General features: G+C 37.6%; 3 protein-coding genes across 9 annotated transcripts in view; 1 reads left to right on the top strand and 2 right to left on the bottom strand.

Moving 5' to 3' along the window:
* ST13 (ST13 Hsp70 interacting protein) overlaps window positions 1-16,438 on the bottom strand; it is a 30,825-nt gene extending 14,387 nt beyond the window's left edge. The window contains exons 1-5 of one of the 3 annotated variants that reach the window (XM_045780104.2): window positions 16,155-16,438; window positions 10,667-10,724; window positions 8,170-8,245; window positions 6,293-6,363; window positions 2,435-2,501 (exon numbers count right to left, since the gene is read on the bottom strand). In XM_045780104.2, the coding sequence (XP_045636060.2) occupies window positions 2,435-2,501; window positions 6,293-6,363; window positions 8,170-8,245; window positions 10,667-10,724; window positions 16,155-16,264 (382 nt within the window). In that variant the 5' untranslated portion in view covers window positions 16,265-16,438. Of the gene's footprint in view, window positions 1-2,434; window positions 2,502-6,292; window positions 6,364-8,169; window positions 8,246-10,666; window positions 10,725-15,198; window positions 15,332-15,935; window positions 16,065-16,154 lie in introns of those variants that run through there. The other 2 variants (XM_045780106.2, XM_045780105.2) reach the window with 2 other exon arrangements.
* A 232-nt stretch (window positions 16,439-16,670) lies between these two features.
* XPNPEP3 (X-prolyl aminopeptidase 3) overlaps window positions 16,671-24,496 on the top strand; it is a 72,612-nt gene continuing 64,786 nt past the window's right edge. For 2 of the 5 annotated variants that reach the window (XR_015727083.1, XM_087868677.1), the window contains exon 1: window positions 16,671-16,960. Coding sequence is in view for 3 of the 5 variants with exons in the window: in XM_087868677.1 (XP_087724803.1) it covers window positions 16,897-16,960 (64 nt within the window). In the remaining 2 variants the exon portion in view is untranslated. The remainder of the gene's footprint in view (window positions 16,961-24,496) is intronic. The other 3 variants (XR_015727082.1, XM_087868676.1, XM_045780102.2) reach the window with 2 other exon arrangements.
* DNAJB7 (DnaJ heat shock protein family (Hsp40) member B7) lies at window positions 22,648-23,897 on the bottom strand. The gene has a single exon (XM_045780107.2). The coding sequence runs from the start codon at window positions 23,723-23,725 to the stop codon at window positions 22,799-22,801; it is 927 nt and encodes a 308-aa protein (XP_045636063.2). The 5' UTR covers window positions 23,726-23,897; the 3' UTR covers window positions 22,648-22,798.

Below are 24,496 nucleotides of genomic sequence, written 5' to 3'. Positions count from 1 at the left end.
AAACACTGCCTAGAACGTGTAAATTTTAAATAAATATACTAAACTGAAAAAGCATAATGTTTCTAGTAACATGACAGCTAGAAAGACTTACTAAGGTCTTACTTAAATTATGACTATTGACACTTTAGTAATACCAAGATCTTAATAATAACAATGGTGCTAGATACTATTTTAGGCACATTACACATATTTATTCATTTATCCCTCACGACTCAATATACTAGGAAGGTATCATTATCCTTATCTTACAAAGGAGGAAACGGGTGCCTGGGTGGCTCAGTTGGTTAAGCGTCCGACTCTTGGTTTTGGCCCAGCTCATGAGATCAAGCTCCACATTCAGCATGGAGTCTGCTTGAGATTCTCTCTCTCCCTCTCCCTTTGCCCTTCCCCCTACTCGCACACACACTCTCTCTCAAATAATAAAAAAGAAAAATTATTTAAAAAAGGAAAAAAAGGAGGAGGAAACAGAAGCAGAGACAAAGAATAATTTCTCTAAGTTTACCTAGCTGGTAAGTGCCAGAGCTGGGATTCAAACCCAGGCACTTTGGCTTCCTAAGTTCAGTATTTAATTATATTTCTGCCCCTCCAACCCCAGGTAGGGCCTGAATCTACAATCCCTGGCTTAGAATACTAATGTTTTATCCCTTCAGGATGTACTATAAAATTCCATTTATTCTAAAATTAGAACTAGGTTAGGGGCGCCTGGGCAGCACAGTCAGTTAAGTGTCCAACCCTTGGTTTCAGCTCAGCTCATGATCTCAGGATCCTGGGATCAAGCCCAGAGTCAGGCTCCATGCTCAGTGTGCAGTCCACTTGAGATTCTCTCTCCCTCTCCCTCTGCCCCTCCCGCTCATGCTCTCTCTCAAAAAAATTAATCTTTAATAAAATAAAATAAAATTAGAACGAGGTTAAACTTATACATGAACACGGCTTATAAAGAAAAGTGGAAAACAAGAACACAACTTTTTAGATGGCGGCAACAGCTTCATCTTCATTGAAAATTGCTAGGCAATAAATAAAACAAATTTAAAAAATCTAAGACAATATGCCAAAATAAGTGACAAAAACAAGTAGTTGACATTATGGCACAGTAAGACCCTGCACAAGTCAAAACCCCTCTGATCCCTCAAATTATTCATTAACCTGTGAAATGGGAGTAGTGAGGTCTTAATGAAATAATGGACATTAAAACATAATAAAACCATCAAGTAGATAGGAGGCACAAAATGAATGCTGGATAAATAGAAATCTTAAGTGGTAGTAAAATTAAAAGATTAGTGTGGGAAAGGGATGGCCAGGAAGAGAAGTAGCTGGGATCAGTTGATGGGTATGAATTAAAAGCTGAAATAGGTGAAGAAGAGCTTTAGAAAGAAGCAGCAGAGCAGAAGTATAGGATAATTCTAAGACAGGGAGGTCTGGCTGTAATGGAAGGTTAATATTCAAAAAGAAGAGAACAAGGTTGGGAAGGCAATACATGCGATCTGACTCTAGCAGGTCTAGTGCTATGATGAAGATCCTCAAAAAGTATGCCAAAAGCTAGTCAGAAGTTACAAGCAAGGGAATGTGTGAAAATAAAAAGCGGTTCTAAGAAAGAATAATCTAGAGACAGCGAATAGAAAGCAATAAAGGAAACAGACATTTCAGGTAGGCAAACTATTAAGGCTAATGCAATGGCATAAACATGTGATAATGACCTAAACTAAGAAGGTGGTAAGATTACAAAAAAAGAAAGCAAATATAATTTGCCAACTTGGAACAGCAATCAATACTGAACTTTGTAAAACTTTTGTCATCTTCTAAGTCTACGGATGAAGTCCAAATGCACATCAGCATTAGAGAGCAGCAGCTCTCTCACAATAGCATTGTGACACACTACCACAAAGCTATGAAGGGGTCTGCATACTACCCAAGCTAAGAAATGATTTGTTCTTACAAATTATAACTGATTAAATATTATGCTTACTAAATTATTACCAGCATTCTCCCACTTTGAAAGATTTTCTGAAAAGGGTCTAACACACAAAGATTAGAACAAGAACATTATGCCAATGGACATCATTTGTCAAGGCTGTTACTATATAAAAAGTTAAGAGCCACTGTTCTAATAATACTACTTTTTTTGAAAAACGTTCACCTTTATCTTAAAGCCTCTCCTCAGTGGACAAACACCAGGATTGGTCAGGAAAGGAGTCTTTCAGTCACATCAGGATGTGTCTGTGTGCTGAGGCAAGGTAATTGATACCTGAATGATTTCAGCCTCTTTATCAAGGGGGGAATGGGTGGGTAGAGAATAGGACACTTTCTGCTCCAGTATAAGATACTCAATACACAAAGTTCCCTTCCACTTTCCCACTATTTAACAGTTGCTGCATGGGAAAAGAGAATATTCAGACTACCATAGAAATATAGCAAAGAGGAAAAAAAAATCACTCACCATCATTTAGGGCATCAATGGCAGCCACTTTTTTATCATTTGCCTGATCCATCATTTCCTCGGTTATCTAGGGGGAAATTGTAGGTCAACTTAGAAGTAACAGAGAAAGCAAAGAGAAGGAAGCAGCTTGGGCTTTCTTAGAGATGGGGTAGACACAACCCCCATTTTCATTCATTCTTCTTTAGTCTCCAGGGAGCAAGAGGGTAACTATGGTAAGTGATTAGTAAGAAATTACACAGGATGAGCTTTAATCTTTCATATAAACAATAAATTTCACTACCAACCCTTTATTTTAGACATGACCTTTCCTTCCCTCCATCCCAACCAACCTAAGCAGATGTTCCTGCCCTTGTCCCACCAACTCCTTTCTAGTCTTCCAAATACTACAACTCAATCTCCTCATAAAGATGTAACTAAATAACTAAAGCTAGTTCTTGTTAGACTTAAATTTTAAGTGAAATGTCTCCTTCGTTTGTTCCAACAAACATCTACTGAGTACCTATACTGTACAGAACACCATACAAGATGCTGACAGTACACTGATCATTAATAACAAAAACTTACAGCAAACATCCCACCTAAATGGAAAGTTAAGAAGTAATTTCTTTTAACAAAAGGCAAAAATATCTACTCTATCACCAACCACTGTGTAAAATATTACTGGTGCTGGCTAATTTATTAAGAAAATGATTTGACAGGTTTAAGAATTGAAAGGAAACACCAAGCTGTCTTCAAGTTTACCTAGAAAACCCAAGACGTGACAGGTTATCAGAGTTACTAAAACAATTCAATAAGGTCCTCAGAAACACAGAAACAACATAGAAAACCAAGAGTTCCTCCACATCAGCAAAAGTTAGTTACAAAACAGGTCAAAACAAGATACCACTCTAAGAACATGCAAGACTTTCAAAGCAGGAAAAAAAAGTAAAATTCTACTAAAGAACACAAGATGTATACTATGTTCATGGAAAGACTTTTTCGAATACTTCAACCTAACTCCAAGTTACTCAATAAATTTGAAGTAATTCCAACAAAAATTTATAAAAGTTTAAGAATCTTTTTTTTTTTTTTAAAGAAGAAAACAACAGAGACACACGTTACCAGATAGTAAGACATCCTAACAAAGCCAAATTGGGGGGCGGGGGGGAGACAGTTTCAGTTTGTGGCAATATGTTACACACGATGCCCTGAGTAAGTGTAAAAGCCATCTTTGACCTAAGAATGTAGAAATCCTCAGAGAACAAGATTAAATGAAGACTTGAAACCAGAAAGGGAGCTGAATGCTCCATCTGCTTTCACCCTTTCAACAGGTGTCAAAACTGGTGACCTCACAACTGTTTTCAAATGTAGTGCAGGACACATGAAAGAAAATCTAGATTCAAGTGAAGATAATACATGTTGTCTAATCAGACACCCTCCAATAAATCTGGAATCCCCAATGCCTTACCTGCAAGCATAACAGCAAACCAAAAACAAACCTGTCCCAAAGAAAGGTATAGCCAAGTAGCAAGAAGAAAAAAAAAATTTCCCCTGTAAACTCATGATAAGCCAGGCTTTCCTGTGGAATTCCCACTACTTGTATAGTTACATAAACAACAAAAAAAACCATGCTGAGAATTTAAAATGGTCCTTGACTTGGTAGGTCCAACTCAGTTTGATGGAAGCAAACACTTTCCTCTTTGGAGGAATAAAGCTTCTACCTAGGCCTCAATAACTTTTCCAGGTGAAATGTCAAAGAACTCACGGTCAAAATTCCAACACGTACACGCGCACACCCACGGTCAAAATACACACATACACACACATGTACACACACCATCCACAAGTAAACAAGGTACCTTCTCAACGAGCAAGAGTCAGGAAAAATAAAAGAATAAACCCAAGAAGAGTCTGACAAAGTTTATAATGTGCTTAAGAGAATAAAGGCAAGTTCTGAAAATGAGTAAGAAAAAAGGGACTTATAAATAACCAAGTATACTTTAAAATGAATCAAAGGAAGACATAAAGATGAAAAAATGAGCATTCAAATTCAAACATCAACAGCCAAATGACTGAAAGCATACATAATTTGGCAGTGATAAATAGAATTTACTAATGAAAAAAATCTCATACATATCTAACTAGGACTCCAGAATGACAGTAGAGAGAATGGGGAAGAGGCAATATTTGAAAGATACTAGATGAAAATGTTCCAGAGCTGAAGAAAGTTAACCCTAGAATTTAAAATGCCCAATACATCCCAAGTAGCAAAAATACAGTGTTACAAACCTAGACACGTCAAAGTGATACAGCATCATCAATAGAATACATAATTTTTAAAAATTCCTTTCACAAACAGTGACAAAAAGTACCTATATTTGTTCTTAAAGGTACACATAATCTTTACGGAGAAAATGCTAATAAATTATCTAAAAACATCAGAAAAGACCTAAAGATTAGAGAGATACACATTCATGGGTAGTTAATCACAACAGTGAGCTTTATCTTCTCCCTAACTTGGGTTTCAGATTTAATGCACTTCTAACTGGGGTAGGGGTGGGGGGCAGAATAGATAATATTCTAAAATTTATGTGGAAAAAGAAAGGCCAACAAAACAGCCAAAATACTCCCTAAATTGTTGGGGGAGGGATCCCCCTACCAGATAACAAGACTTAATATAAAGCCAAGTAAGACAATGGGTCATTAGCACATGGAAAAAAATTAGACAAGGAAAACACAACACCAGAACTGACCCACACATATATGGAAACAGTGTATTTTGGCGCTGGTGAGGAAAGGAATTCTTTAATAGTGGTGCCAGGTAGATTAAAGGTGAAAGGTTAACACATAAAATTTTCAGAAGGAAAAAATGACTTTTTTTTACAGCAATTATAACCTTGAGATAACAGCATAATAAATATATAAAAGAATAATCTAGGTAACTGTACTAAAAGATTCTATTAAGGTAACATAAAGGAAATGAAGACAAGCCACAACTAGCAGAAAATATGTGGAACACATGTAGATGATAAACTGTTAGTCTCTAGAACATAAAATGAACTATAGATCAGTAAGAAAAAAGACAACCCAGAAGAAAAATGGGAAAAGTCACAACAGCACTTCACAAATACCTGTGAATGACTACTAAACATTAGAATATCCTCAATTTTACCAGAAATTGGAAAAACGCAAATTAAAAGCCACCAAGGGCATACCATTTCACACAGTAAGCCTGGCAAGGACGAAATCTGTTAGTATCAAGTGCTGCTGAGAACATGAACCAAGCTTCTAAACCACTATTACACTATATTTCAGTGTTTCTCAAGCCTTTGTTCATTATCAACCCCCAAAGAGCCATTTGAGATATTTTTTAATACTTCCCCATTCCATTTTAATACACACAGATACATTGCATATATGTTATAACCCTTTGGAAGACCACTAACCACCGTAATATCTAAGGTTGTTTGCAAGCCCCCTCCCAAGAACCAATTCTTACTACCTTGAAGGTAAAACTGTACCCACTGTGACAAAACCATTTTGGAAGACAATAGGATATTAGATATCCCATTAATAAGCAATTTCACTTCTAAATATAAATGTTAGGTGAACTCTGTAGTCTAAAGAATAGTCAAAACAGATGCAAACTGAAAAAGCAGGTAAACAGAAAATAAAGATTTCAGAGATTGTTAGAGTATGATTAAAAATAATGGAAATTTTCACAAATATTTTAAGTAGTAAAATAAAATGCTTTCCTAAATACCTTAAGTCAGAGAAGGATTTAGTATGTGCTCTTCCTGAATTATGCCATAAAATCACTGCAATAGGTGGGACCTTCACATTCCTTACAACAAGCAGAAAATAAGCCACTGAACTTACCTCTACATTTTCATCTCCCATTTCTTGAGGGGCATCAGTATCTGGTTCAATCACACCTTCATTGTCAATTTCTGCCAAAATTAAGAAAATGACAGTAAGACCTGTGCTGTCCAATACAGCACCTATTAGTTACATAAGACTCTTAAGAACTAATGAACTATGGCCACTCCAACCAATAACCTAAGTATTTTACTTTATGTTAACTTATTTAAATCGACGCACTGTAAAATATTTTCCCATTAAATACTATTTTATTGTTTTGCTAAGATTATATTTCATTTCAACTGTTGCATCATCTAGGATATTTATCACTGTCTTGTAATGGGAATGTTGGCAAGTACATAGTTTCTAGTATTACACAGAGACACCACTGATTTAGTCAGTGTCAACAAAATGATTCAGTTCAAATATTTTATTCTACACATCAATGTAATGTTTTAAAAAATATTTTATGCAGATAGCACAAGTTATAGTGATGATGTAAATCATAATAAAATATTTTTTTACAAATAAATTTTAATTTTAAGATAAAGGCACAATGCTGATGCAGACTCAAAACTCAAAAGCTAGCACTATAACCAAAATAGCAAAGAAAGAAACTAGAAAGAGATTACGTCATAAATTTCATGACAGACAACTGTAATTTGCTACAGTAAAGGAAAACAAAATAACTGTTCAATATAAAAAAACTTTTCAAAATAACAGACAATGCTAAGGACATTTTAGCAAATTGAGTGAATTTAATGTTTCCAGTTGACAGTCAAAAAAGAACGAAACTGAGGGGCACCCGGCTGTCTCAGTCAGAAGAGCATGTGACTCTTGATTTCAGGGTCGTGAGTTCAACACCCACGTTGGATACAGAAATTAAATAAATAAACTTAAAAAAAAAAAAAGAATGAAACTGAAATTATCTACCTCAAATTAGAATTGTCGAACAAAAAATTTTAGTCAACTTTTAACAGGAACTTAACTTGTAACTTTGTCTAACTATAAAACAGCTTAATTCATACACAAAAAAGAAAATGCTTTGGATGAAGAGATGGTAAGACATTATCATAGTTATGGAAATTGCTGGAAAATTTTAAGACTGAAAAAGATATTTTACAAAAAGCGAAAGATCGTCAATTAAGCCCGTAAACAAGAAGTCCTTTCTAACAGTATCAAAGATTGATTCAAAATTTGAAAAATTACAAGTAAATTTCTTTAGCTTTTAGACAGAATCTATGAATTGAGACTTCCCATTTAATAACTGGAGTATATATATTTATAGTCTCAAAGGACTTCCAAATTTAGGAAAAGATCCTTGTCAGTTTGCAGCCTAAAAAAACTCGCAAACAAAAAGCAACCAAACTAATGGCATATCATTTTTTCTAGAATGAACAAGTTTTATCAATGTGGATGTAAGCAGTAACAGGAAAATAATTTTCTGGTACTTGATTCAATTATTGGAAAACTTTTACATATATGTAGAACAACTTGGGTATGCAACCCAACTACAAATTTCATTAAGTCTGAATATACATCAAATATTTCCACAAAAATATAACATTTAACATCTGCATTGAAATGTGCTGTTAAGTATAATGTAGTCTAGATTTTGAAGACAGTATTAAAAAAAGGAAAAGATCTCACTAATAATTTTTCCATACTGATTACATGTTGAAATGTTAATAGTTTAGATATGTTAGTTTAGATATATTGAGTTAATTTCATCTGTTTAATTTTTTAAATGTGGCTACTAGAAAATTTTAAGTTTCATATGTAGCTCAGCTACATTACATTTCTAATTAGCTCTGATTTAGTCAATTTAGTAAAAATCAGCACAGGATCTTATCATGAGATTATCAAATACAAACTAACTACACCATCTTCCTCACCTAGATCACTTTCCTCACTTGATGGTTCGTCTGTTTTTATGTTTTCCTCCGGCTTCTTACTATCTGTTTTTTCTTCCTAGCAAAGGGAAGGCAAACAATGCTTTCAGTATTTAGTAACACACCCAATATATACACTAATTTATAAAAACATATAAACTGTTCACATACATTGTATTTCAGCTGTTAATGTACCCTTTCTTACATTGTTTTGGTAAACTTGTTTTAGTTTTGTTTTCTCTTTTTAAATTAAGAATAGGTCCAATCCCTCCTCCAAACCTTTTAAAACAAGTTTTAGAATTTAAAAAATGCTGGATTGTAGGAAGCGAATACAAACGCATAACCCACACTTATGCTGCACCCTCAACAAGCACTGTGGTCCACAACTCTCCATAATGAACACATCACTACATCTGCAAAATAAAGTCTGAGCGTTTGGTAAGTGGGAAACAAACTATAAATAGCCTCACATCTGTTCAGATTATGCTTTACTGCCAAACAAATACACTAAAAATCTTTTACATTTTCAAGGGTTTTGAATTTGGAATTTCAAATATGGAACAATGGAACTATAATACACAAATGATGAGAATTGAATGAATTTCAAGGTTCACATGATGAAAACCAAATTTCCTTCTCATCTTATAAGTTACCAGTGTGGTTCCTGGTGTATCCCATTAGATACTCTCAACGCATAGATATAAGACAACTCTGCACTTTGACCTTTCCATTTAACAATGCTGTGTTTCATAAAGAATATATCACAATCAGCACGCCCCATCTATTCATTTAACTTTATTAGTATAAATTATGTAACCAGTTATTTAGGTTGCTACTTTTTGTAATTCTTAAAAATTAGAATCAAAAACCCTACCTCATTACGAAATATGTTGAGACCCTACCATGTGCAAGGTATCATATGTTTTAACATATAAGCCAAATCAGAATGTTTTCTTACAAAAATATTTTAGCAGAGACATAGATTAAATATAATTTTGTCTTTATACATGTTTACCCATGGCAAAATATCCTATCTAGGTATCCTATCAAAAGTATCCTATCAGGAACTAGTAAACTCTGACGATGACTCCTCTAAAACAAGAATAACTACTTTTGGGGCTTTTAACTTCTCTCACTTCACTTGTTCAAAGACAGAACTTCTGATTTCATATCCAGATAGATAAACCTTGTTTAGGGTTCTAAAAAATAAAACAGTAAATTTTCTAATCAATTTAAGACCGCTGATCAGAAAACTTTCGGAGAGGTGCCTGGTTGGCTCAGTCGGACTCTTGATTTCGGCTCAGGTCATGACTGCAGGGTTGTGAGATACAGCCCCTTGTGGGGCTCCATGCTCAGCTTGGAGCCTGCTTAAGATTCTCTCCCTCTGTTCACCCCCTCCCCTCCTGTTCTCTCTCTCTAAAAAAAGGAAGGAAGCAAGGGAGGGAGGGGGGAAGGGAGGGAGTAAGGAAACTTGGGGCAAAGTATTTTAGACATGAAAACACAAAATAGAAGAATTCTGAAGGAGCCATTTTTCTTTTGGAGGAAGGAAAGGAAGAAAGGAAAGGGAAAAAGAATGGGAAGGGTTTTTGGAGGAGAATCAGAAATAAAATAAAAATGAAATTAAAATGAGTGCTTGGAGAGCTAGGAAGTTTGGCGTGGCATTAACCCCCTCCTCTGCCCATTGTTAGGGATGGTTTCCTGCCCACTTTAAAGGAGTGTAGCGGGCTCTTTTCTGCTTTCTTTCTCGAGAGCCAACCGAAGTCTTTTTTTGTTCCCCCCACACCATTCTTCTCTTGAAGGAAGCATTCTTTTTTTTTTTTTTAAGATTTTATTTATTTGACAGAGACACAGCCAGCGAGAGAGGGAACACAAGCAGGGGGAGTGGGAGAGGAAGAGGCAGGCTCCCAGCAGAGGAGCCCGATGTGGGGCTCGATCCCAGAACACCGGGATCACGCCCTGAGCCACCCAGGCGCCCCTTGAAGGAAGCATTCTTAAAGATACACCTACCCCATCTCTAAACTTCAGCTACTGGTAAGCTCCTCCTAATCTTGCACACCTTTTTTGGGCAAATATGCTGACTCATACTCAGAAATAACCCTCACGTGATATGGTAGAAAAACCTAGTAAGACTTACTGATTTGGATTATTTTTCATTTACTTTGCAAATTTTAATCAAGTACCCACAATGCATAAAAACCTGTGCTAGGTGCTAAAGATGCAATGATGATGACGACTATATAACGCACACAGTCCCAGAGCTAACCACCCACAGGTCATGCATGTAACACACACAAGCTTCCATTCTCAAACATAGTGAATATTCAACCCCAAATTCTCAGTGTTAAATCAGATTACAGATACTCTATGTCCAATTAGAAATTTTACAGAAATCTTATTTCCAAGTGATCCTGAGGAAATCAGGAGTGGTAATTTGAGAGCAGCACTTTAAAAACTTTATAGTATTTTATCACTAAACATACAGATGAAATTCATAACTTACCTTGATATTGTCTTCTGATTTAGTTTTATGAGTGGCAGGTGGTATTTTACCCCCCATGCTTGAGGAAGATGAGAAAAAAGATATTTATTTAGAAAATTAAAATTCACTGAGCAAAGCAACATTTATTTACACTGGAGAAAAAAGATATTTAGATGGTTACTTTCTCAAACCTTTATGAGTAAACTCAATTTGAATGCTTCAGTATTAAGTTTTCTTAGCTTAAAAAAATTTTTTTAGCATATTGGTTAATGAAAACCTAACCCCTTCCTTGCCTCAATAAGTCTAATAAACATAATTATACAGCTTCCCTGTGTCCATTCCCAGAGGTAGAGGCAGAAAAACATGCGATGACAAAATCATTTGTACAAGTTGTTAGTTTACAATTCGGTTGGTATACTGAATCCAAAACTTCAATTTTAGTAAGAGCTCACTTAAATTCAAATAATCAGTTTATGAAATAATTACGAAGTCATAGTATAATAATTCAAAATGTTTGTTTCCTCTGACTGGGGCCTACAAAGACTCTTTCTGCCCCTCACAGTATAGATTTCCTCATCCCTTCTACAATCAACCCATTAATACCTCCCCCTTGGCCTTTAAGTCCTTTCCCAAATATTCCATGGCAACACTATGAATCACACACAAAAAACTTAAAAACAAGGGAGAAAAAAAAGACTATGAAGAATTAGTGCTACATGCTGCATTTGGGCCCAACTCTGAAGGAAATGGGCCCCACGCAGCATTCCAGTGACTACAATGTTCAATGGATTAGGGGCACTTCTTCACAACAGTGAAAACTGGAGGCCACAAAGACTTAAATTTGCCTTTAAAAAAGAAAAAAAAAAGCCATCAACTTTTATGTAAAAAAGAGATCTATTCACTTGGAAAAACAGAAAGGAATCTACTTCAAAACACCCTTAGGTATTGATTCTTTGTAACTAACGTTATATCCCTGTTTACATTCATTTCAGGTGGGTGGAATTTCTGGACACAAGGTAATGTGTATGTTGGATTTAAATGGATATTGGTTTCCAAATGGGAAATGGATTTGGTTCTTCACAGTTCTTTTGCCAATTTACGCTTGTATCAGCAGTGCATAAGAATTCCAGTAATTTTTTTTAATCCAGTTGTTCCACACCTACGCCAACATTTAGCTATTGTCCATCTTTAAAATTTTAGCCATTTTGATACATGTATAGTGGCATCTCATTATAGTTGAGTCCCTTTTCATTTATTTATCAGCCATCTGAATAGCCTTTTGTGTAAAGTTCAACTCTCATTCAGCTTTCTATTAGATTGTCATATTTATCGGTAGGTATTCTTGGTATACTCTGCATATAAGCCCTCTGTCAGTTTTATGTGTTCAAATATCTTCTCCCTTCCCATGGCTTGTCTTTTCACTTTCAAAATGAAGCCAACATGAAGCGAAACTATAAATCTAAAACAGCAAATGAAGGAATTTATTGTTGAGCACCAATCAAGACAAATTTGCACTTTCCCTATTCAGTTTAATGTGACAGTGACAAAAATCTTCACTTACTCAGTACCCTTAACGACAAATGGTTCCCACATGAAAAAAATTGTTTTAATTCTTAGTCTGTAATTCAGCAAAGTAAAATGATTTAATAAGAAACAGGCATATAAACAAAATTCTTTAAAATTCTGACCTACAGAAAAACTACTTTTCAAAAGAGCACAGTAATCAAACAATAGTTCTTTACACTTAATTTTTTTTTTAAGATTTTATTTGTCAGAGAGAGAGAGGGTGACAAGCAGGGAGAGTTGGCTGGCAGAGAAGCAGAGAGAAAAGCAGGCTCCCTGTTGAACAAGGAGCTGGATGCGGGACCTGATCCCAAAACCCTGGGATCATGACCTGAGCCGAAGGCAGACGCTCAACCAACTGAGCCACCCAGGCATCCGTTTTGCAGTTAAGTTTTAATGAAGACACAGGGCTTCTTAAGCTATGTTTTTCTTAAGCTTCAAAATGCAACGTTCAGGAATGTATTCAGGTAACATTCAAACACAGCCATAACAGTCTAACTTATGTTAAAACTTTGGGAAGGGACGGTCTTATCAAGAAATGTATTATGTTAGGGGTGCCTGGGTGGCTTAGTTGGTTAAGCAGCCTATGTTTCAGCTCAGGTCGTGATCTCAGGGTTGTGGGATCAAACTCCAGGCAGAGCCCCGAGCTTGGGGTCTGCTTGAGATTCCCTCTTTCCCTCTTCCTCTGCCCTTCTTCCCACTTGCTCCCATGAGCTCACGTGCTCTCTCTCTCTCACTAAAATAAATAAATCTTTTTAAAAAAAGTATTAAGCTAAATCTAAGCCTTAGGAAAGGTAAGACAAACCCAAATTGAAGGAAATTGTCCAAAATAACTGGCCTGTAACGTGCAAAACTGCCAAGTTCGTGAACACCAAGGAAAGATCAAAGGATTCTTTCAGAATAGAGATTAGGAGTCACAACAATAAAGTGCAACATGTAATTCTGAGAATTAGATAGCATTAATGCATCATTCTTAGTTTCCTGAGTTCAGTGGTTGTATTGGAGACTGTCCTTGTAGGAAATACACAATGGAGCTGAGGGCACAACATTGGAAATTGTTTCAGGAAAAACGTTTGTACTGTACTTGCAATTTTCCTGCAAGTTTCAATTTTTTTTTTAATTTTAAAATAGGGAGGGAAGGAACACAAGAAGGTTATTCATAAGCTACATTTAGAGTTTCTCACATTCCAAATTCCAGTTGACTACCGGAAGGTTAACACCAATTTATAGGTACAAAAATTTCATTTAAGACTTCCAAGATTTAAAACAAGCTAATTTCCTACCCAGCATTGCAAACTGGACTTTGCCAGTATAGGTTTTTATGTTGCCAAGTAGGGCTAGTGCAGAGACCTTCCTCATATGGAATCACACAAGACCTCATTCATAATTCTCTTAATTATATTCAAAATGCTTTGAGTAATAGCTATTATGCACCTGCACAAAAAAACTGGGGGCTATGTTCCGAATTCATTGAGAGTAGAAGTGCATCCTGTTCACTTCATTTAAAATATTTACTGAAAAGCCATGTGCCCTGAGCTGTGCTGAAGATTATAACACAAAGACAGTCCCTTTGCTCTTAAATTGCCATAAAATGAAATAATAGTGTCAAAAATGCTTCGTCCTAAAGAAACACAAAAATACCCCAAACCGTATTTGTTGAAAAGATCACTATCTCCCTGGATCTTCACTGACTGAGCCAAAAAAAATTCTTTATCTCTCTTTGTCCAATTTAAAAGGTTGTTAAATAAATTCTTAACATCAAATAAAATTTTAAACTATAAACAATGTAAAAATTCTGGGAAATACGCAAACAGACTAAACTATTCTTCAATGTCTAAGCCTGGGTACCCACTACTAATCTAGTATGAACACAGAAAAACTCTCATATGGTTTCAACTTGTGAAGCCCTTATAGGATTAGGCCTCAGAACGTCCTGGATCCAGAAGTCTCCACATTCAGCCCAATATTCTATAATCCTGCGCTTAAGAAGGCTGCTGACGTGAAGGCAGAGAGAAACTGATGCACTTCAAGCAAAAGCCTCAAAGACTACAAAAATTTTAGTTTAGATTAAAATAAAGAGATAACGAAAGCTTCAGAATAGGGCCCCTACATGTGCCAAGATGCTTCATCCTATATTTAAACCAAAAATTTAGGATGCCACAAGAAAAATATAGATGAACGACTAATAAATAAATAAATAATTTAAAAATCGCATTACCTATGTGAAACGTTAAAAACGTTAAAAAACAAATACATAAATATTTTCTGGAAATAATGTTTGACAATATTTTCCAGACCTTAAACTGGAATTCTCTACATAGCCATAATCACTCCAGCACAAATTATATTGTTCTTTGATTTGTTTTAGCTTATTCGTCACAGCTCCCTTTTTCCTCTCCAGCAGTGGAACAAAACATTGTATATACTCAATGTAATGTTCAGTCCTGGCATCAACCATTTCTTCCTGTGGTATACAGATCAGCTTAACCTGGAATTTCATAAACAATTTAGTTGTAGGCTCTTTCCTCTAATAAACATAAAAGGTTAAAAATACACAAGTATCTAATGGGAAGCGTTTGGATTATCAAGTTATTCAAGAGGGAAAGAAACGACTACAATCTAGGCTTGAACTCCTAGTCCTGAAATTAGCATCTTGTAGGTTTTCCTGATACAAAATGGTATTCTTGTTAACTATTATCAACGGCAGTTTTTAAGTTGCTGCAGTAATTATAAGTGATCTCGAAATTTTACATTTACAACACGAGCAAAACCTTACCATAGCTAGAAAACTAATGGAGGAGAAAAAGCGAAGAAACTTCTTCAAGGAAAAAAATTATACCACCACATACAACGTTGACAGATTATAACTTAAGTTTTTCCTTACAAGAGTTTGTTGAAAGAAATATTCTTTAAAGTATATGGTAATTATGGGTTCATCTTCCCCTATAAAAATATCACTAAAATAAAAAGATCGATATTTAGGATAGTACCTCTAAGGAGTCACACTGCTTTGCACTGTCGCTATCATCACCATGAGGTGCGATTTGTGTGTCATTTAAATTCCTCACCAGTAGTAGTGATTTTTAAAAAATCGTCTCGGGGAAGATTTCCCTTTCTCCCTTAAGTTCTCCTTCAATATAAAGAATATTAATCTCTTATACAGTAAATACCAAAACAAATTTCTGTATTTATTCATCTGTATCACTAAATAAACTGCACTTACACGGTTTCCTACCATCTGGCAAATACCTATTCAATTAATTCCGTGTACGTAGCGAAGTACTCTAGATTTAAGGATAACAAGAATAGATCATGGTAACATGCTGGTTCTTGAAAAATCATTTTTCTTCAGGTGTTCAGTGTGATGGCACCGCTACTACGGAGGTACCAATAAGTGATTACCAAAATAATTCTACGCAGTTACAATCGCTGTAAATTTAAAGGTAATCTAATAATTACCATTTCTTTATAACTCATTATATAACAAATTTTCCTTAAAACACTACTTAAAAACGTAGTGCGTAAAACAGCTACGTGTCATTGCGACCTAAGCAGGACACGAGATTTCAAGAAAAACAACTCCACGCGAAAGCGAAATCTTGCAGCCCCCACCCCCCACGTCTACAGTGCCCAAATCCATGCAATCGTCTGCATTTAAATTTCGCCCAAGACACACCCCTGAGGACCTCAGGGTGAGGGAACCCAGCTGTGCCTCCTCCTTCCACACCTCTGTACTATCTAAGCTTCCCGATCCTCCATTAGCCCCCGAAGTCGCCTCCGGTTCCTGGCCAGGGAGAGCCACGAACAGGCGGCGACTCGGCGGGCCCTCGCGGCGCAGCTCCCTGCTGGTTCGCTCCCTGCAAGTCCGCCCAACGTCAGCTCCCGCCCAGCTCCCCCTCCGGCCGTCCCTCTTCCCACCCCCAACGGTCCTCGGCCCGGGTCTCACCTCTCCACCCACTCCCGCAGGAAGCGCATTTCCTCGGTGTGCAGAACGCTCGGATCCTGCTTACACATTTTCACGAAGGCCCGAAGCTCGCTCACTTTGCGGGGATCCATGGTCCAGAGGCGGTAGCAGGCGGCAAGCGCGACTGAGGCTGCGGCCCGATTCCAGGCGCGGTACTAGCTCAGCGTGATCGTGTGCAAGGGGGCGGCTGCCGCGAGGCAGAACAGACTAGAACCTCCCCGGCCGCTGGCTCCTCCTACCCAATGGTCTCGTGACCTCGGGTCCTTCGCCCGTTCATTCCTACTCCCTCCGCCTCTGCCCCTGCGCACTTCCTAGAACCTTCTAGAAGTGTGGCTGTTCACGCTGTTGCCTGCCTTTCTACGCATGCATTCTTAGATTCTATATCGGAGCAAGTTCTCTGAATCAGTCCCCCCACACGGTGCTTTCGAGGAGACGGGAAATATCAGCCCCTGCCGGGAGTCATTTAAAATAGGACATTCTGTGCGTGTGGGCATTAAGTGGAGAACGACGACAGGACACCAAACGGGCCCTCCGGGAGGAGCGTCAGTCACAGCTCTAGGCGTGACGTCAGCATTCAGCGCCGCTGTGAAAGGAAAGCCCGGCGAGCGGCGCGGGCCGGAAGGGGAGGGGCGCTTGGCCTGGTTTCCTGGCGACGCAATTGTGCTGAGGGCCGCTTCTCCGGCTTTTTTTCTCTTTTCCTTCCTGCCGCGTGAGCGAGGCCGTCATGCTTTGGTTACTCTCAGCAACTAAGCTGGTTCCCGCCGTAGCAAGCGCCCGCTGCCTCTCAGGTTAGACTCATCTCCCACGGTGTCCCCTCCGGGGCTTGCTCTCTGAGAAACCTGAGGCGCCCCAGAGGGATCCAAGTTGGTCTCAGGCGATCCCTGGTTCGGCGGACCCTTCTCCTGCTGGGGCCTCCACTCCCAAACCCTTTGTGCGCTCCTCGGATTTCTTCTTTACCTGCTGCTTCTGGAAAAGGGTGGGCCCTGTGTTCTCCCTACCGTTGAGGTATTCTGGGAAGCCGGAATGACTGCAGAGAGAAAAGTGTGTGCCGTCGCCCAGAGGGTTTGTCTTCGAAGTTACTCGGACTCGTAGAAGTTGTGTCAGTTTTCACTTGCGTAGATAACGAAGTGTCTCACATCAAGTAGCTCTTGTTTCTGTTAGGTTACCCTAAAATCCTGTTTTCGTGTTTTCAAAGAGTTGACTTGAGAGCTGGCTCCAGCATGTACAAGAAACACGTTTAGTAACAAATCCTTTGAGCAGTTCCTCTCGGAAGAGATAATGCTTGGAAATACTCCGGGGCTTTTTAATGTCTGAAATCCCAGTTCTTAAAGACAAGATGAAGGAGTCCAGGAATAATGGGGACCATTCTTTTAGGGTGTACTCTATCGCGAACAGTTAATCTAGTGAACATAAACCTCGATCAGTGAAAGCTGAATCAACTACCTTGCGGGCGGATCTGCCATTGGATCGTATTTCAGGGTTTTTGGCCAATAGGTGAACAATGTGTGAACCAGAACATGGTGTTTAACATCAAATCTGTGTCTTGGCCTTTATTTCTTACATCGATCTACTTTAATGAAAGTGGAATGGTAATTATAAGATTTTTTTCCCTGTAAAAAATAAAAAGTAACCACTGTCCAGTGCACAGAATTTGCTTTTTGGTTCTAATGGTTAAGTTGCAGAAAGCTGTCCCTAGCCATAGGAGTAGATGAGTAGATATGTAGTTAGTCCCAACCATAGAAGTTACAACCTATGGTTTAGAGCTGGAACCATCTTCCACTTATTATTAATGAAATTGGTTTTTTTTTTTAAGATTTTATTTATTTGAGAGAGAGCGAGCACAAGCAGGGGGAGCAGCAGACGGAGAGGGAGAAGCAGGCTCCCTGCTGAGCATGGAGTGGGATCTGGGCCTCAGCCCCAGGACTCAGAGATCATGACCTGAGCCAAAGGCAGATGCTTAAATGACTGAGCCACCCAGGCACCCCATGAAAGTTTAACACGTAATATTGGATTATACAAGCCAAGATCTTTGAAAAATACATTTGTTATGCTTCCTTTTGCCTTAAATAAATAAGTAAATTTAACCACTTCCTAGCATTAACACCATGATATATATATTGGTGTTTTGAATGGATGATCTCCTTGGATCTTCACAAGTCCAATAAGTTAGGTAAGTTATCCTCATGTTACTGAACTGAAATCAACACAGGATCACAAGTTGCAAGTAAGCAATTTTAGTTGTATCATCGCCGTCTAGTCCTTTTTCTGTTATACCACTACTAGGTCTTAACTCTGGGTTAGTAGAGTCCTTTTGGAACTTTTTATTGAGCCAAAAAGAACGTTCTCTTCATTCAGTAACTTTTTAGTAGTCGTTGTGGATGAATCTCTGCTTCCCTGGAGTTGCTCACTGTCTTGTCAGGGTGATAGACAAGCAATAGTTAAATGACAGTATAGCAATAAATTCTAATAGCGTCTTGACTCAGGTGGCATGGGGGCTCAAGAAAGACAGTAATGGGTTGTAAAAAAATGTCATTTGGGATTTTACTAAGTTTCAGATTGAAAATTCTGTCTTGAGATGCTCATAAATAGAATTTTGCATGTCCGTGGTGCTCTTGGTTGCCATTCTTCAAAAAGGCTCTGTAGTACAGAGTATTGAGTACAACAGGAAACTTTCTCATCCGTGGAAGTCATGCAATCCTAAAGTGAAAACATTGACTAAAGAAGAAGTAATTTTTTTAAAACCTGTTTGCGGTTAATTCATTCAACAATCATTGAGCACCACGTATGAGCATGGAACATGGTTTCTAACATCGTGGGAGACAAAGAAACCAAGTAATTGTAATATAACATACTACATTTAGTAACATGGGTGGGGAGAAGGAAAAAGTGATAGGTGTTTCCTGGCAACAGGGAGAGGCCAAGAGGAAATGTGGGCATGCCCTTAAACATTAGGAGACATTTGAGACTTGAAAAAGGCTTTTATCAAGCAGACTAGAGTAACAGAGCCATCTTGCCAGAGGAAGCATATGCAAAGGCATGGAACGAAACTTTTCAATCAATAAGCCTGGAGGAGCTTTTTTGAAATACGTTCCTAGGCATGTAGTAGGTGTTACACCAAAATGGATCTGTGGTCAAATAAATTTGGGAAGTACTGCATTTCATCATGGCCATAATAGACTAATTTCAAGTCTCCAAGAAAGGTATTTGGCAGTAATTTGCAAACTGTATTTGTCCATGGGGCCCTTTTTCTGTGGTGAGTCTTGAACTGGTATCCCTTGGAACCCTTTTGGAAAAATTTGGGCTCGAGCATAAGGTGTAGGAAGGGGTGATTAAAAAACCAAGTTAGGAAGAAAAGCTGGTGGCTGGCTCATGAAGGGTCTTTTATATTCCCATTCCTCTAGGCAGTAGGAAACCATTGGATAATTTTAAGCTATTGAGTAAGATTAAATCTGAATTTTTAGTTATCTGTTAAGAGTGGAAAAATGGACTGGAGGGCATGTCATGTTGCATACTTAAATTTTCAGAGACACTGGTTTTTGGTTTTGTTGTTGGGAAAAAAATTTTTTTTCCAACTCTTGAGTAGTCCCAGATACATGAGAGATAAACTTTACTAAATAACACATTTTATAAAAGTAGCATTTAAAATACTCTAAGCTTTTATGACTTTAGTTCCTGAAAATAAGTTTTGTTCATTTTTTTATTTTTTAAGATTTTTATTCATTTATTTGAGAGAGAGAACTTGAGCAGGGTGTGGGGCATAGGGAGAGGGAGAAGCAGACTCCCCACTGAGCAGGGAGCCTGACATGGGACTTGAGCCCAGGACCCTGAGATCATGACCTGAGCTGAAGGCAGACACTTAACTGACTGAGCCACAGAGATGCCCTCTGAAAATAAGTTAATGCAAATCATTCCCAGTCCCTCCTATAGAATTTCCTCTCCACCTACCAATTAAAAATCAAACAAAATTCAGCAAAAGCTCACATTTTACTATAGCAGTCATTTATAGAGTAGATGTTAAAATCTTTTGTGGTTTCCAGGTTTGTTACATTGCTATATGTCACTGAACTGTATTTTGCCAAAGATGATTGGGTTTAGTTTTGCTAGATTATTTGCTCCCATCTTTTAGTCACGTTAAAATTTGCAGTCATTACATTTCTAAGAGAAAAAAGATTAAAATAATATCAACAGATTGCTAAAAAAAAAAATTCAGTGGTGAGAAGTATGCAGGATGCAAATCAATCCAAGAAATTTCTTTTCAGTTAATAAATTCAGGAATTTTAAATGTAGCACGTCCAAAACTTAACACCTGCTGTCCTATCTCAGATAATGGCAAATCCTTTCTCTCAGTCGCTAAAGCCAAAAACCTTGACTCCTGTTATCGCCAATATGCAGCCTGTCAATAAATTCTGCTTGGCGCTACCTTTAGACTATATCCAGAATTTGATCAGTCTTTACCACCCCTACCTCCTCCACCCTGGACCAAGCTATTACAGTATCTTGTCTGGATTCTAGCAGTAGCCTGATTTCCCTCTACATCTGCTTACTTTGAATCTTTTCTTAATGAGAACAGCCAGGGATGCCTGCGTGGCTCAGTGGGTTGAGTGTCTGATTCTTGATCTTGGCTCAGGTCATGATGTGAGGGTGGTGAGATGGAGCCCTACTTCGGACTCTGCACTCAGCAGGGAGTCAGCTTGAGATTCTCCCTCTCGCTCTGCCCCTCCGCCCACTAAAATAAATAAATCGTTAAAAAAAAAAAAAAAAAAAAAAACCCCGACAACAGCCAGAGTGGGCCTGTTTAAATATGTCAGATTATGTGACTCTTCTGCTCAGAGCCTCCAGTGGCTTCCTGTCCCACCTATAACAACAGAGCTCATACAGTGATCTAGCAGTCTGTGTGTAATCTGACATCTAGTTACCTTTCAGACTTCATCTGCTTGTTCTCTTAATTGTTCACAATGATGATCTCTGTGAACCTCAAACACACCTTACACATCTGGCCTTAGAGACATTTCACTTGCTGTTCCTTCTGGAATTCTCTTTCACCTCATATCCACATGATTAACTCCTCTATTTCTTTACATCTTTACTCAGATGTTAACCATTTTTCTCTGGCTACCTTAACTACAATTTCAACCTTTGTATTCTAAAATTTCTGTCCCCTCTTGTTTTGTTTTCTTTAGCTCCTGTGACTTACATTATATTTTACTTAATCCTTGTTTTTGTCTTTGCCAGTTTGTAAGCTCTGACAGCTAAGATTTTTGGTTTCGTTCATAACTGTGTCCCACGTACCTGACAAATAGTAGGTACTCAAAAAATACCATTGAGTGAACGAAAGACTGAATAAAAATCATAGGCTGAAAAGTAATGTATTTTGAAAATAAAATAATTAGAGGAAGCTAAGAAGTAATTGTATTGAAATTAAAGTAAGTTCATTTAAAATACGCAAATGTCTGCAAACATTTAGCTTAACTGCTTGCTCAATGTCTGATGTATCTGTAACTAATTTTTCTTCCATTATAACCCTAAATTATAGTGGCTAAAGTTGGTGTTTTAGAGCAATGTCTTTGTAGATCTTGTGTACATAGTATATTGTAAAAAAAGAAAACAGAAAGTTTCCTGTCTGGAGTGATTCATTATAGGCCTACCATACATGAAATAGCCACATTGCTCTGAGAAATCCAGGATAAGTCTAGTTTTCTTTTTTAATTGTGGTAGAATACATATAACATAAAATTTACCATGTTAATCATTTCTAAATATACTTGTGAAACAGATTTCTAGAACTCTTTCATCTTGAAATCTAAAACTAGACCCATAAACACCACCTTTCCCTCCCTTGTCCTGGTAACCATGATTCTACTTTGTTTTTATGAATGTCTTACCTCACGTAAGTAGAATCATAAGGATTTGTCTTCATGACTGGCTTATTTCACTTACCATAATGTTTCAAAGTTTACCCATGTATTGTAACCCGTGTAGCATGTAACAGGATTTTCTTCTTAAGGCTGAATAATATTTCACCATATGTATGTTTATTCATCCATTGATTGGTATTTGGGTTACTTCCACCTCTTGGCTACTGTGAATAAGTTCTGTAAACATGGGGGTGCAAATATAATTCTGGCTTTTTTAGCTTAAAATATTTTATACTTTAATTTTTATTTATAGTGTACTTATGTGTCAAATGCTCTACCTCTATTGGGAAAAATTCATTTCATGAATAATTATATAGTTTGAACCTGTGTATCTTAATAAATTTTTAGCTCCTAATGCTATACACATTTCAGAAGTTTGTATAGTAGTTTCAAGTAGATAAAAGGAATGAAATAGATCATAAACTCTGCTTAAAAAAAAACTATGATTTGTGAATGTTTAGCTCAAAAAAAGTGAAATGGTATTTGCTGTTTTCCAAATTCTTAACATCACTGTCACCACAAACTCATCTTTTTCTGACATACCTAATCCAAACAACCTTTGAACAAATGTCCACAATGCTGCTAAACATGTTAAAAACATAATCTTAGTATAGTATTAGACAAATGTTATCTACAAAACTCTGATTAACCAAAACACACACAGAGTCGTGTTCAATTGTTATATGAACATAATGTGTCTGAAGAGTCAATTTAACGATTCCTTTTGGTTGACTTCTTCTGCACCTCTTTATGCTTCTTTTTTTTCCTCTTACCACCTTCTTTGAATCCCGCTGAGAAAATACAGGGATGCCAGTTGCTAGTGACCCAAGGTATATCTTGCTCATCATTATCCACAAAAGTATATTGAGTTACATGTTTGGGGCTGTAGGACTTCGGTGAATAATTGTTGAATGACTTTCTTCTCCAACTGCATTCTTCCACAAAGCCGTCTTCATCTGCCACACCATTTATAAGGAAGGACTTTAACTCACCATCATCGTCAACTTCTCTTTCTTGATCATTCTCAATAATTCTCTGTGTATTTGTATTTCTGCTATTAACAATCTTACCTGAAGCTGTAACAGATATGTAGTTGCTCATCCCACTGTCATCAGATGCCAGGGAGGAGAATGAATTAAGGCCCTTGTGGCCCAGTGAACCATATGGTGTATATCCTGTATCGTATGAAGAAAATCTCTCAAAAACTGGATATTTATTGGAGGTAGCAAAAAAGGATCTTGTACCTCTGCTTCCACAGGAGCTTCTTGGACTATTTAAAAGGTCCTCAAGTGAGTCTTCAAAGAAATGAAATGAAAATGGGTCCCTTTCACCAAAAATTTCTCTAAAGACATCATCTGGCTTATGGAATATGAAGCCATACTCAAAAGAATCATCAAAATGACTTCTGCCTCTACCATTTAATCCTTCTTGGCCATATTTATCATAAATGTCCCGTTTTTCATTATTTGATAATACTTCATATGCCTCAGCTACTTCTTTGAATTTTCTCTCAGCTTCTTCTTTATTTTCTGGATTTTTATCAGGGTGCCATTTAAGTGCCACTTTACGATAAGCCTTTTTAATGTCCTCAGGTGAAGCATATTTCTGCACTTCTAGAACTTCATAGTAATCCACCATGTTTTAACAGATTGTTGGAAGAGGGTGTTCTGGGTCTGAGTCGTGAGAACGTAGTTTCCTCTCAGTTCAAGCTCTCCTGACGGTGGTGGTAGAGGCAGTGACCACAAATAGGCACATTTTTACATTGAAGACACTGTTACTACCATGGGCACTGGTAGGGAACATTAGGATACTGATTATGTGTCAAGCAGAGTTACAAGCTTATGTCAGAAAGGTTTGCATTATGGTGTCATTCTGGGGTTGGGGTAGGAACTAGACCTTCCAAATAGAGCTAGTCCAGAGTCCTACCAGGCCATCCCGACCCTCTTGACTCTTTCTCCTATATTCTCCTGGAAGCCTCAAACAATGTCTCATAAACTAGTGGGACCTGTTGTTGATGGCCACAGCAAGCCCCTTGCATAATATGACCTTTAGGCTACTGAGCCTTAATAACTTATTTCCCAATTCTATGTTTTGATTTTGAAAAATGAAGAAATCGTGAACTACGTGAAAAGGTATTCAAGTAGATGACATTTTTGTTTATTTCAGACAAGAGAGAATTCAATAGGAAATACAGACAACTCGATTACAGTGTAATAAGGACTACGATGAGGGAAGCACTGGATGCTAAGCAATCATGAGAAACACCCTAGCCCAGACTGAGGATGTTTCAGGGAAAGCTTCCTGAAGTAGCATAATAAACAAGCTTTCTGCATGCCAGTATTGAATGATTTGAGATGATGGTGTCTATCCACTTCACAGTTTACTACTTGCGTAGTTAAAGATTTTGAA

Source organism: Ursus americanus, chromosome 17 (genome assembly GCF_024610735.1).
Source record: "Ursus americanus isolate L20-20 chromosome 17, mUrsAme1.1.p, whole genome shotgun sequence".
NCBI classification, from domain to species: Eukaryota; Metazoa; Chordata; class Mammalia; order Carnivora; family Ursidae; genus Ursus; species Ursus americanus.
This window is presented reverse-complemented; position numbering and strand designations above follow the sequence as displayed.

Excerpts from the sequence above, each read along its gene's own strand:
- DNAJB7 (XM_045780107.2), bottom strand. The coding sequence starts at position 23,725 with ATGGTGGATTACTATGAAGTTCTAGAAGTGCAGAAATATGCTTCACCT.